This window comes from Rhipicephalus sanguineus, chromosome 3, assembly GCF_013339695.2.
Source record: "Rhipicephalus sanguineus isolate Rsan-2018 chromosome 3, BIME_Rsan_1.4, whole genome shotgun sequence".
Lineage (NCBI taxonomy): Eukaryota > Metazoa > Arthropoda > Arachnida > Ixodida > Ixodidae > Rhipicephalus > Rhipicephalus sanguineus.
Window position 1 is genome coordinate 2,230,560 of NC_051178.1, and position 13,293 is coordinate 2,243,852.

A 13,293-nucleotide genomic window follows, 5' to 3' on the forward strand; every position below is an offset into this window, starting at 1 on the left:
CTCCTAAATCTCAGTACACGAATCTCAAACATTTTCGCCTCCATCGAAAATGCAGCCGCCGCGGCCGGGATTCGATCACGTGACCGTCGTGTCAGCAGTTCAGCTCCATAACCACTAGACCACCGTGGCGAGGCGTTCTGTTCAGAAGAGTAAAAGTGCGGGGGACTCAGCCTGTCGCATCGACTTGTTAATCGTTTTATTTTCTTTCCGGATATTCGAGACCCCTTCTTGAGAACAGTGCCAGCTGCGCCTTTCTTGTGTGTTGCCTCACTTTGTTGCTAGCACTGCAAGTATGCCCGGAGCCACACGACGTTTTTTTAAGGAAGTTGTGGACGGCGTCCGCTTTTTGTCAGTGAGGTTTTGAAATGAATACCTGTTTTCAGTCGGTCGAGAGAAATTGCATAGAGACATATGCGACATGATTTTCCGGTAGCTATGTACAAGTTAATAAATGGTTGGGGTGAGGGCAACGATGTTCAGAAACGTGTTAAGAAATTGTAATTCAGCCAAGCACAAAAACCTTTTTCCTTAAGTTACATTCGGGCACCTTGCCGGTTTGGACTTTTTTAGATCGAGGAGTTTATATGCCGTGGGGTTCAGATTGCTGAACCCCACGGCGTCTGCTGAAAGCCAGGTACAATAGATCATGTATTTTTGCATTGTTGAGAAGGGGTGTAATTCTTGGACGTTTCATAGAGAACGCTAATAAAAGACCTCCCTTGCACTCACTTGGAATCAAGTTTTTTTACCAATCGAAAATGAGGACGGGCTGCCTTTCGATCTAATAGTGCTTTTTAGCCTTCATTGTACATGGTAGGCTGGAATGGCCGGTTTCCGCTGTGACCCTGACAGGAGACCTGTACGAGGGCTTCTTTGCAAAAGCATTGGTCAGTACGTTGATGTAATCAAACAACAAGACTCCGTTCCTGAGTGGCTTTCGAGGGTTGCGCCCCTGGCTTACCTAAAGGAACTTTAGGAATGTAAGGAGTTTATAGGTGTGTGGACTGTCTGGACATTGCTGTAGTCTTGGCTATTATTGTATTGTCTGCTGGTGATGCTTGTGCCGTGTTATGAAACCTGTAGCAAGGAAAAAAACCGGCATGGCTCTGAGGTAGGATTCTGGGCTCTTACGCGGAGGGCCCAGGTTCGAACTCCATTCCATCCTGGATTTCTTTTCATTTCGTTTTTTTAATACGAAAGTGTTTTATGCCAGGGTCCACCAAGACTTAAGTGACGTATTTACGTCACAGAAATGACGTCAAAAATTTACATGATCAGATTGCAAAGAAAAAAGTCACAGTTTCGCCGAAACGGCGAAGCAATGAATGCGATAGCAACAAATTGGAATGTAACACGAATAAAGAAAAGCAGCTCGAAATTTCCAGCGCGTCGCTGAAGGGCCAAGGACGCACGAAAAGGACACACACAGGGCGAGCGCGAACTATCAAGTGTCACAGGTGTTACTTATTCCTGTTTGAACAGCGTGCTTGTTTTGCAAACGCGGCCGCTGCAGCGAGCGAAGTGGCCTTTGTACGCTCTGTAACTTCAGCGCGGACATCGCGGTGATAGCACAAGGGATACAGCACCCCTGCTCCCTCTACGAGGCGCACGCTGGCGACCACGCCCCGTAGGGCGAAGTGCGATTCGTCCCTCGTGCACTGCGCGCCATCTCGCTGGTGAATAAAGAAGCACGGTGATGTAAATGGTGTATATAAATAGCTCACCGTTAGCATGATCAAAGACGGTGCTCTTCATGGCCTAGCCGTCTAACGCCGCGCGCTGCGAAGCGTGAGGTCAGCCGTTCGATACCGCGCGTGGGAAAGTATTTCTGAATTATTTTTTTTGTGGCTTTTATATATACATACACATATACATATACGGTGCATGACGGCGGCGACGACGACGGCAAAAGCCAGCCGAGACTGTCCATATATTTGCCATCGCAATAAAATGTTCCGTCGAAGGGCATCGAACCCACGACCGCTCGGTCCGCAAAAACAGATGCCATGCACGCTATCCACTGCATCACGGTCGCAGACTATAGAGGCTTTACAAACGCACCGTTTATATCTACCGCTCTCCCGTTCAGCGGCGTAGTGTTACCCTCTGGGAGCGGTAAAGTAACGTAATTCGTCATTAATGTGGCCTCCGCGATTAGCACCTGCAACGCGTTACACGTCCGTCCTATTCGGCGCGTTTTCAATAGAAGTTCAATTTTGTCAATGCCTTAACACACCGCGAGGTGGCGATCTTAGCCCAAGCGTCGTAAAAGCGTCGGCCTCGCTCATAGCATCACGCTAATCCAAACCTATAGTGAACTAGAACGGACTGGTTCATTATGTCCAAACCAAAAATACGCGAGAAGAGTTTGCAAGATAATGAAGAGCGAGGCGTGGAAGCAGATACGATTGTATTACGACTGGTTGCGTGTCTTGGTTTTCGAGGAAGCTGATCCTGGTGTTGCCTCGCTTCTGTATGCCAAACTGAAGAAGACGTTTTCGAGTTCTACAGAGTTCCTGTGGCATATGGCGAGGATCCCGTTTCCGCCGAAAGTGTCACGGAAGGCACAGGAGGACCCGATAAAGATTTTCGGGGGTGCCACAGTTCCCGCGGAAGTGAAGAGAGAACTCGACAAGGGACCAAAGTTTTGCTTCCAACCCGATTCCAACAAGCCAAAAATCTTATAGCCTTTATAAGGCGGTTTTGAGGCCTTGTGTAAGAAGAAGACAAGGGACGTGTTATAGGGGATGGCGTTGACTGTCTACAGCGCGTCGGGTGTGACTCACGTCATAGCAAGCCGCCTTACAAGGAGATTGTTAGGTGTCTGAAAGCAGAAGGACTCACCGTCTTTTAGTCCGACAAGGAGGGTGGTTTTGTCGTAATGCCGCTTAATATGTTCAAGGAAAAAGGCACATCGGCAATATTGAAGAATTTCAAGCCCGTGGTGTTTGACCCAACGAAGAGGAAGACGGGAGCGATGAAACTTCTCCTGAATAGGGATTTAGCAAATCTTGGAAAAGCTGTTAAAAGGGCTGAAGAGAACAGCTTGGAGGCGTTTTTTGCATGCAAAACACACAAGCCTGACGGGCCGCGTCGATTGATCGTCTCAGAGAGGGCAACATGGCAGCGTCACGTGGGGAGCTATCTGCAGAAACTTTCGACAACCCTTAAGTATATGCTCTGGGAATGCGAGGCTAAAGCCAAACGTATTAATCCCGATGCTCTCTCGGCGAGGTGGGAAGCCGCTCTGCGCAGCTCCAAGCTCGCCGACCAACTCTGGGCAGTCCAGCAGGCCCGTGAAGCGGCGGAGAGGCAAGGCCTTCACGTCCTGACATGGGAGACCTGAGCCCGGGCCGTTAATCTGCCGGACAAACAATAAAGTTCTTTCATCCATCCATCCATTGCTCTCAACGACCCTTTTTTGGTTCGAAGCTCCAAGGAGGTTGTCCGGCTTCTACAGGATGGTCTACCCGCCGACACAAAAGCCTTTTCATTTGATGTGGAGGAACTGTTCTACACGATACCACATAAAGAACTTTACCGTCAGTGAAGGAGTGTGTCGAACATAACGGCGAGGTTGCTTTCAGGAATGAGGCAGGTGTGAGTACTGAACATTTTTTTGAGCTTTTAGACTTCTACTTGAACTGCACCGCCATATGTCATGATGGAAAATACTTTGTCCAAAAAAAAAGGGATTTGTATAGGGGTGTTGGTCGCACCGGTGCTCAGCGAAATTTTTCTAGCCTCTGTTGATCGTACACTTGCTGCTTCTTTTTCTTCGCCAGGAGTGGTGCGTGTACTAAGATATGTAGACGATTATTTAGTGTTCGTTACCGCCCACAATGATGCCGTTTTTAATAGCAAGGTTTCAGCCCTTCTTGATAACTTTCTTCAGGCTTCCAAAAGGTCTTACTTTCACACACGAGAAGCCATGTAATGGTAGTCTACAATTCCTTGATTTGCGTCTATTTTTTACTGGTAACCACGTCTGTTGAATATACACACCAAGAACTACAAAGGCGTTGCTGTCATATGAAAGTGCACTTTCTAAGCTCACAAAAAGAGCAATCGCGTCCTTATGCTGTCATTCGGCATTGGAAAAATCATGCCACCATAAGGTAGCAGAAAGCCTTGCACTCCAGGAGGGACGCATGCTCAGTGCTGGCTATCCATCAAATGTGATCCTAAGCTCCTGTGAACGGCTGCTTCAGAGCATGAAAAGTACTGCAAAACGTAGCCAGCTTGTGACGGAAAGAAAACCAGTGCATGTTATGCCCTACATGCATCGCGTGTCACATAATGGGAAAAAAGTTGCCAGTCGTTACGAGGTTAGAACGGTTTTTTCGGCTCCGTGCAAGTTGGCGAAAGTGTGTGCAATGATGCACAAAAGTAGGCGCATGCCCTGTGGTAAGCACCACGTTGATCCCTCAGTTGAGTGTGTAACAGGTGTGGTTTACAAAGTACCCCTGTCCTGTGGCCTTTTTTACAAAGGACAGACAGGGCGCTGCTTTAATGAAAGGCTGAGGAAGCACAGACTAGCCGTTCGTTCCCACACGGGTGGCCTCCTGGATTTGCACTGTATGCGGTGCGGATGTTCGCCGAACTTAAGGGATACACTAATACTGCACAAGTCTAACGACAAAATTGAAAGGGAAGTAATGGAAGCCTTCTTCATTGCTAGAAGTGACAATTGCGTAAGCATGCCTTCGCTGACTTTGCTTCCTAAGGAGCTGCAATTTTTAGATGGTTTTGTGTAATCAAACCTAGTAGTTATGATGAACAGTGCATTTTTGTAGCTTGCAGTCTGTGCGCATTCGTTTGCTGATATTTTGTATGATTTCTTTTCGCTATCAACTGTTTGTTTGGCGTTTTCACTGCGGTTTTATACGTACGGTACCTATTTGTTGATTTTTTGTTGTGATACATGAGCACGTGTAAGGCTGATGTATGTTCAACTTGGGCGGCTTTGGCCTTCCGTTTCACAGTTGAAGTTTTGCGCCCGTCCTGTGTACTCCTCTTCGTGCGTGTTTTTTCGCGCAACCTAATTATGTGTTCAAGATTGCAACAACTAGCCCAAATGAAAGCTTTACCCTATACAGGCTTCATGTTGGGAAGAAACCACAATAAATATGTTATGTAGCGTGGTAGAAGAGTAAAATAACAACCAAGTGTTACACAACGCGAATTCTCAAACCAGGCGTCACACAATGCAAATTGCGCAACGATTCCGACCCATTACAAAGGGCTCTGCGATAATTCTTCATCGTCATTAGCCACAACATCAACAAAGCACACATAATGCCTTATAGGTGTTTAGAAGGTACCACGGTGCTGCGCAGAATGACGAAAAATTGCATAGTGGCTGCCTCCGTACTTCACAAAAAAAATCACAGCATATCCACAGGGTGAATGATGATGAGTGTGGCTAAGCGCCGGAGGAAATCATCGGTAAACCATGAAACTCTTCCGCGAAACTTGCCAGTACATCATTAAAAAGGGTGTGAACCACCGCATATATATTAAACATCAAACTTTTATTGTACTGTTGGTTTACGTGGTCCCTTCATTATCACTGCTTTGTGATCGGTGAAATGCAAGGAAAGTGTCCGCTCTCGAGCGAGAGAAAGCGCGCCAAGAGCGACCGCGTTCCCCGCTCGCCCTATGAGAATTAACGGCAAGGCTTGAGGGAAGACACGACGCGCGTAGCGTTCCTCTTCGCGTTCCACGACGCGAGGTCGGTGGCATGCCCAACGAAAGCCAAAGGAACGCGATCGTGCAAGTGCTCCGGCTTCGCATCGCCTCATGGTCCCATTTAGCGTCCCAAAACCAAACATCTTGCTCAAGGTGTGCTTTGCGTTTTTCGTTATCATGTACATTTCTTTATCATGTACGTTAACACGAACAGTTGAAAGCTCACTAGAGTATATCGCCCGCAAAGTACGTCTTTTAGTGTGATTTAACTCTCGTACGGCAGGGTCATTGTGCCGTTGCCGATCGGCGCTCGCCTGTTGCCGATCCACCTCGCCCGTTGCCGATCGGGCGAGGTGGCTACATGCTATTACAGAGGAGCGAACGACCTACACCCTAAGGAGCCTCGCCCCTAATATTATGATTTATAGCGCAGTGGGTTCCTCGCAAGTGCACTTCTATTGGTTGCCAAGGAAGCCCATAAGTCTCCCATGATCCATTTCCTCAGGGTCTCAATAAAGTTAATTACTTCTCTCTATATCTTTCTCACGTTAGCGTATGTTATAAAGCGTGGTGGGAGAGTGAAATAACGAACGGGCGTCACACAATGCGAATTACGTAACTATTGGGTAATTTAAAGATTCCAACCCATTACAAGATGCTCTGTCATAATTATTCATCCCCATCAGCCGTCGCATCAAGAAACTGCACATAATGCCTTACAGATGGTATCTCGCTTCTCCGCAGAATGACTAGTAATATCGTGGTGGGTGCTTCCCAACTTCACAAAAATTATGATTTGTGGCGTAGTGGGTACGTTGCTAGTGTAGTTGTATTTGTAGCCACAAGAGAGTTTATAACGGGCGTTAGAAATGGCGCTCTTCGAGCTTTCGCTGTGAGTATGCTGCGCATTCCGCGCAGGCATGCGTTTTCGGTTTTTAGGGGCGAAGCTCCTCTTAGTCTAACCTTGTCACGTCTCCGTTGTCCGGCGTAACCACCTTTGCAAACTGCCCACTACTTCGTCTTTGCAAACATCCCACTACGACCTATCACTGATCCATCACTTCACCGACCATAAAGCCGTTAATAAAAGGGGAACGGAAGCCACGTCTAGCTACCACATACGATTAATAAAATTTCTTGTGTAAATATACACAGTGTTTGTCACGTCTTTGATGATGTACTGGTCTATCGCTTTGATTACTGCTGGGCGAAACCACTCAAGATTTCACGGTGTAAACATGATTGCTTACGGAGCTTCGCCCAAGCTCTTCATCATTCACATATGGATATGCTGTGATTTTTTTTTCGTGCCTGGTGGCACACATGTCACCGCTCCGTTATAAAGTGGACGCTCAATAGCATCCATCCATCCATCCATCCATCCATCCATCCATCCATCCATCCATCCATCCATCCATCCATCCATCCATCCATCCAAGAGGGCTGTGAGTGGAGAAGGCGCGTTCATCTAGCCTCAGTGATTTGTTTGGCAGTAGCTAGGAGTCTGGTCTCGCCATATAGTTTCATACAACAACCTAGAGAGGAAACTGGCGCTGCGATCGTTCAACGACCATGGGAATGATGGGAAGTACAGGCTTCGGATTGGATTTCGTTAGCTAGCGAATCTGTCTACGGATCTTTTTCTACAGTTTCAGTTTCGTTCTTTGCGAGGCGTGGGCAGTGGGGCGCGTTGCAAAGCACTCAAGAAGTGCCTTTGTTGTTCAAAGAGGTTGAAGACCGCTAGGCTTCTTTGTTTGCTGCAGCGTTGCAGCTTTACAGGTTGTATCTGACAGTTTCAACAAAGCTTCGTGCACTCACCGCTGCTCATACAAGTAGCGTCCCATGCCAGTGCAGGAAATTGCATAGAGTTCGCGTTTTTCATAAGCGCTACTTGTCAAAGCTCTTTCAAATCGACTGCAAAACGACGGTGAAGCTATGTAGACGCACCGTCGTGCTCCTCTGACTCGTCTTCACAACAAAGCAAGAGATGCGTTGGGGCAGGTCACTTGGGCAGACGCATCTGGCATCGCAGCAGATGATATGTTAAATGTTTCTAACTCAATACGGTACTGTTATTTCCCTAAATAGATAATGCGTTTTTTTTCGAGGGAAACACAAGCACGTTTGTTTGAAGTGTTGTAAAGGAAATAAGTATTTATATTGTGATGTCAAATCTCGGAACACAGTTGCAGGGTAATTGTGTTCCAATTCCCTGGTGGTTGATTTCGTCCAGGTTTCACTTCCATCTCACGGTCACGCAAACTTTTTGCAGTAAGTTTTGCGTACAAATGAATAAAGGAAGTTTCAGTTGGAATTAACGTCATATCGCTTTGTTTTACACTCAGCAAACGAGTGTCGCGAATCTCAAGATCCGAAGCAAATCCGAAGCCTGTACTTCCCATCATTCCCATAGGGTTTCATATAGAGACACTAGAGGGAACTCTGGCGCTAGTGTCTATGGGGCTGCAACGCATGGCACATGAGCCAGCATGGGAATGATGGGTAGTACACGGATCTGTCTAAACTTCGTTCTTTCGGGTGTGTTTGGCTCCGCGTCGCCTGCATCCGCTTTGTCGCGGAACGAAGTTCAGCAAAAGTCAGCAGTTCCACTTGACCACTTTAACTTTTTTAGGCTCACCAATTGAAATCTGGTCACGTAGTTTACCACGATCCATTCTTTTATCCGAAAGAAAACCAAAACACAGCACTAAACAAAGCCACAAGTGCGTTCAAAGCCCGCAAGTACGAAGACTAGGCAAATCCGTGTACTATCCATCATTCCCATGGTGGTTAAAGCACCGCTCAAGGAGCCCGCGTTGACACTAGCGCCAGATTCTCCTCTAGGTATTATTGTAAGAAACTCTGGGTCTCCCCAACCTTGGTGTACTGACGCATGATGGCTTGCTTCAGGGACGGCGGTTCAGCCGCCACGTCTGGCTGCGGTGTACGATGTTCGGGCCCGCCTGCGGGCTACAAGTTTGTTCTGCTATCTTTGCGAAGGATGAAGCAATGAAACCATGTGTTTTCCTGCATTGTGATGTCGGCGGAAGACCCTACAGGATTGAGGATTTCCGAGCACCACTGAAACAACTGGGTGTCATCAAAGCGGTGAGTGGCATTAGGCCTTACGAAATTAGTCCCGTTTGGATGCTCAAGCTACGTTCTTGAGAAGCAAAAAAGTATGCTTTTGAGCAGTGGCGGAATTCAAGTGAAAGGGCGATACTGTGCGGTTATTGACCCTGTGAAGCAGGAGCTTACAGTGAAGGTACAATGAGTAGCTTTCGACGTCCCTAACGAGGCTGTTCGAAAAGTGCTGAGCGAGTACGGTGACGTGAAAGAAGTCAAGCTAGACGAGTGGAGCATACCAGGCCGAGTCGACAACTCGCGTCGCTCGTATGACACTTCGTGAGGGCATCACTGCGCACGAGCTGCCGGATTTCTTTAAGTTTCAAAAAGGAACAGTTCTGGTAGTGGTGCCAGGTAGAGCACCCAACAGTCTGCGCTGTCGAATGAAAGGGCACATCCGCCGTGACTGCCGAACGCCGCGATGCACCACATGCCGCGCTTTCTGTCACGAACGGCAGGATTGTCTGCGCACTTATACCACAGTGATAGGCGCCAGGCCGAAACGGCAGGATACCCATGACTTAATGGATGAAGTAGAAACGGAAGAGGCAGCTTCGCCAACAATCAAAGAAGTTATTCAAACAAGCCAGGGCAGTGGTTGTGCGGCAGGAACGCTAGCGGCGCCGTAGGCGGCCGAGAACGGAGGCTCGCAAAAGGAGAGTACTACACCGGTGGCACAGAGCAACAAACATTTAGCAGGTGCAACTCCGCTTCGTGAAGCGACCACGAAGCGCTTGTCCGCGTCGTTTCTTTGCCGCTGTGCACCTTCTGCGCTATAGTTTTAGCAGACCAGATAACGTCACATTGCGGGAGAACCACTTCATGCTGGCGGCATCTAGCGGCAGGCAAAGGAATTGCCACCGTTTAGGTTTCCGAGAGAACCAGCCACGCGCGTTGTTCCCGCTCCGCCGCAGTCACGGAGCATGGACGCGGAGCGCGTCCGGCCGCATTCGTTTCTTGCTCCAAATTTTCCCTGCGAGAATTGCGCCCGCTTTTGTGGGTTTCAACAAAACACATCGTCCCGTCCTACACTAGCAAATGCTGAAGAGCACATTGTGCGCAGCAGCGCTATAACAGCCGTCTAGCCGACGCTGACCTGAGCTGTTACCGCGGGCTTTTACTCAGGAACCAATACGGAAAAAATGACGTGCCCGCTAAAGCAAACGCTGCCGTCGTCTGCTCACGAACGCTCCTAAAGAGAAAGCGCGCTTGCGTGCTTGCCGGGCCGAGCCCGGCCGGTAGCGCTTTTTTTTTGGTGGTGGTTGCGGATTCGCGCCGCAAGGCGCCACCAATTGAAGTGTCTCCGTCGGCGCATGGTATTTTTGTATTTTTGTGACGTTATCTGGACGCCTGCGGGCGCCCGTTTTAACGGGTGTTTCGCCTCCTAAATATTTCTTCCTCCGTGAGCCAGGCCACAATTCGCCCACTCATGCAGGGAGGGAGACGCGCGCATCGCGTTCCATTTTGACCCGACCCCGTCTCATTATTAATGTTTTAAATGCGAATGCATTTCTTGGTCGGGCTATGACAGGCGTCTGTCGGTGTCCGCGCGCCGGCAGGTGTTATCTCTCCGCTCTCACTCCCTCTCCCATAGCAACAGCTGCGGCCGCGCGCGCTTATCCGCGCCCCTAGCAACCGGAGCAGGTGGTGCGGGCGGAGTAGCGGAGAGTGAGTGGAGAATAGGAGCGCGCTCTGGCGTGTGAGGGCGCTCGCATCGCAAGAGCTCGGCGGAGCTCCCGCGCGTGTGGAGAGTGTGTAGGAGAGGGTAGGTGCAGTGCTTCGCCGCTCCTCCTCTCGCCGTTCGCTCTCTCCTCCCTGCGCCACCGCCTCAATGCAGTGCGTTTGAAACGCGTTTGTAGCGTTTGTGCTGCCTTGGCACAGCCTGACAACAGCGAGTTCTAAACGTGTTTGTGCTGCATTGAAGGCGGTGGCAACATCCCTGAGGTGATTACGAACGCACGTAGGAAACGTTCGTTGAAAGAGGCGCCTAAAAGGGACACACTTGAGCGCGTCGATGTGTCCAGCTTTACGCCATTAAAATTACTACGCGTGTACTCTCAACGCAAAAAATGCATTCGCATTTCGTCACGATTCCCGTCGGGGAGGTGGGGGCATTTTTTTATCCGCTAGGCTTTGCGTTCTGGCGCTGCAGTCACACTGGAAGTCTCGACTGTCGGAGCCTATAGGCTGCCGCCCGCTCGCATGAAGGCGGTGCACATAATGTGTGGAATCAGCCGGATTTAATTCAATAGTGATGTTCAGCACAGCGTCAACAATGTTTCACTGAGCTTTCGATGTTTAAATGCATACTCATTCTAACGGCTTATTGTTTTACTTTCAATCTCTCATGAAACCTTCTGTTTGACACTATGTATTCTTTCAGCGGTAAGCGAATAACTTATAATATTGAGCAGGTTCATAGTGCAACAAAATTTTGTGGGCCTGTTTTAAACACTACTCAACAGCTCAATGTAAATGCAATGACATCTGTTGGTAGAAGGAATAGCAAGTACAATAGAAAAATTGTACGACTTGATCAACTGCGAGTATAGGCTATTTAGCATTATAAATTTTCGCGTAATCTATACACCCCTACTACTTCCCTGACCGAAGGTCCGGTGAGTGACGTGATTCTCTCGTCCCAAATTATATCTTTCTGCACGTAGGTGTAATGCAGGTTGGGGTGAAAGATAGAGGAAGTGCTCGATGCGCATCAGTCAGGCAAACCATGTATAGTCTTTCGCACTTGCACTTGCCGCCCACGTTTTTCCATTTTAGTAAGATTTTAGAGGAAGCTTCACTAAATTCCAATTTCACTGCTTGGTCTCAGCTTTAAAAACAACTGATCAACGGGGTGGCTCTTGGGCTGCTTTGTACTGTATTCTAAAAAGGAATATACTTCCTTTGTGCGCGAAACATTCGAGAAAAGAAATCAGTGCGCTCTGTCCTATCTGACTTCTTTTCTCAAACGTTTTGCGCACAAAGAAAGCATATTCCTTTCAGATTGATCAATATTGATTTCTCGAATAAGTTGAATGAATGAAAGGTGAGCTTTTATAACGGTTTATTCTTTAGATACTTTTCATTGGTTAATCGACAATTTTTTTCACCACCAGAGACATCTGTATTATGCGTTGCACATCGGTTTTGATTATGAATATTTAGAAGAAATTGAACAGAAATTATATGCGTACAGCACAACAGAAACTTTTTAAGTGGTCGTGGTGATAAAGTCACGTGCCTTTCTTGTATAGTCACTCGTGCAGTGATCGTGACGAACGGTTTTACTCACTGACTCCCTCCAGACGCTTGACGTCTCTGGCGGTCCTCATGTAGAACCGGCGCAGATAGAAGAACAGCACGAAGAGTATGAGAGTGGGGATGATTATCCAGGGACTGATAACTGCCACCACAACCAGAACACCAACCAGATTCAGGAATATCTGCGAAAAAGCAGTGCCTCGTACACATCGTCTCTAAAACAGTCCAAGAATGTTCGTTTAATCTCCTCAAGTAACTACGGCTTAAAAACAATAATATTGAGAACTAACAGACAATAATGCCAAGGAAGGTATAGGGGGTGTTATTTCTAGTAATTAGATTAGAAATTTGAAGAAAGTAAAGTGGAAAAGAAAACTTGCTACCGGCAGGGACCAAACCTGCGACCTTCCAATAACGCCTCCGATGCTCTACCACTGAGCTACGGCGGCGGTCGTCCTCTCGTCCATTTTATGGGGTATATATGTGCATTTTAAACCTAGGAGTGTTATTCAGCGCCGGTTGCAGCCATGGCGGCGAGTGTGGAGCACTTTTTTTCTGTCTGTTGGTGTCACGTAATACGTGAACTTTTTTACATGCGGGCAGCTGGCCAATAATCCCTCGCATACTACCTGAAGTCATCAAGTCTGTCGGAACAAGACCCTCGCCATGAATAAAGGAAGCAAGGTGACTTTTAAGGGCTAGTTTTTCTTTTGTTATACACAATATTAAAGACAACTAACCGACAGTAATGCCAAGGAAGGTATAGGAGGTGTTATTTCTAGTAATAAGAATATAAATGTGAAGAAAGTAAAGTGGATGAAAAGACTTTCCTTGGCATTATTGTCTGTTACTTCTCATTATTACTGTGTCTAACAAAGAAAAACGAGACCTTAAAAGTCGCCTTGTTTCCTTCATTGATAGCGAGGGTCTCGTTCTGGCAGACTTGATGCCTTCAGGTAGTATGCGAGGAATTATTTGTCAGCTGCCAGCTCGTAAAAAAGATCACGTGCTACGTGACGCCAACAGGCAGCAAAAGTGTTCCACCCTCGCCGCCATGGCTGCGACCGGCGCTGACTAACACTCCTAGGTTTAAAATGTACATATATACCCCATAAAGTGGACGTGAGGATGACTGCCGCCGTAGCTCAGTGGTAGAGCATCGGACGCGTTATTAGAAGATCGCAGATTCGGTCCCTGCCGGCGGCAAGTTATCTT

General features: G+C 47.8%; 1 protein-coding gene across 2 annotated transcripts in view; it reads right to left on the reverse strand.

Annotated features, from left to right (window-relative positions):
* Nucleotides 1-13,293, reverse strand: part of LOC119386408 (ATP-binding cassette subfamily C member 4) — a 1,176,877-nt gene that overhangs the window by 264,752 nt on the left and 898,832 nt on the right. For both annotated transcript variants that reach the window (XM_037653719.2, XM_049414333.1), the window contains one exon: nucleotides 12,110-12,260. In XM_037653719.2, the coding sequence (XP_037509647.1) occupies nucleotides 12,110-12,260 (151 nt within the window). The remainder of the gene's footprint in view (nucleotides 1-12,109; nucleotides 12,261-13,293) is intronic.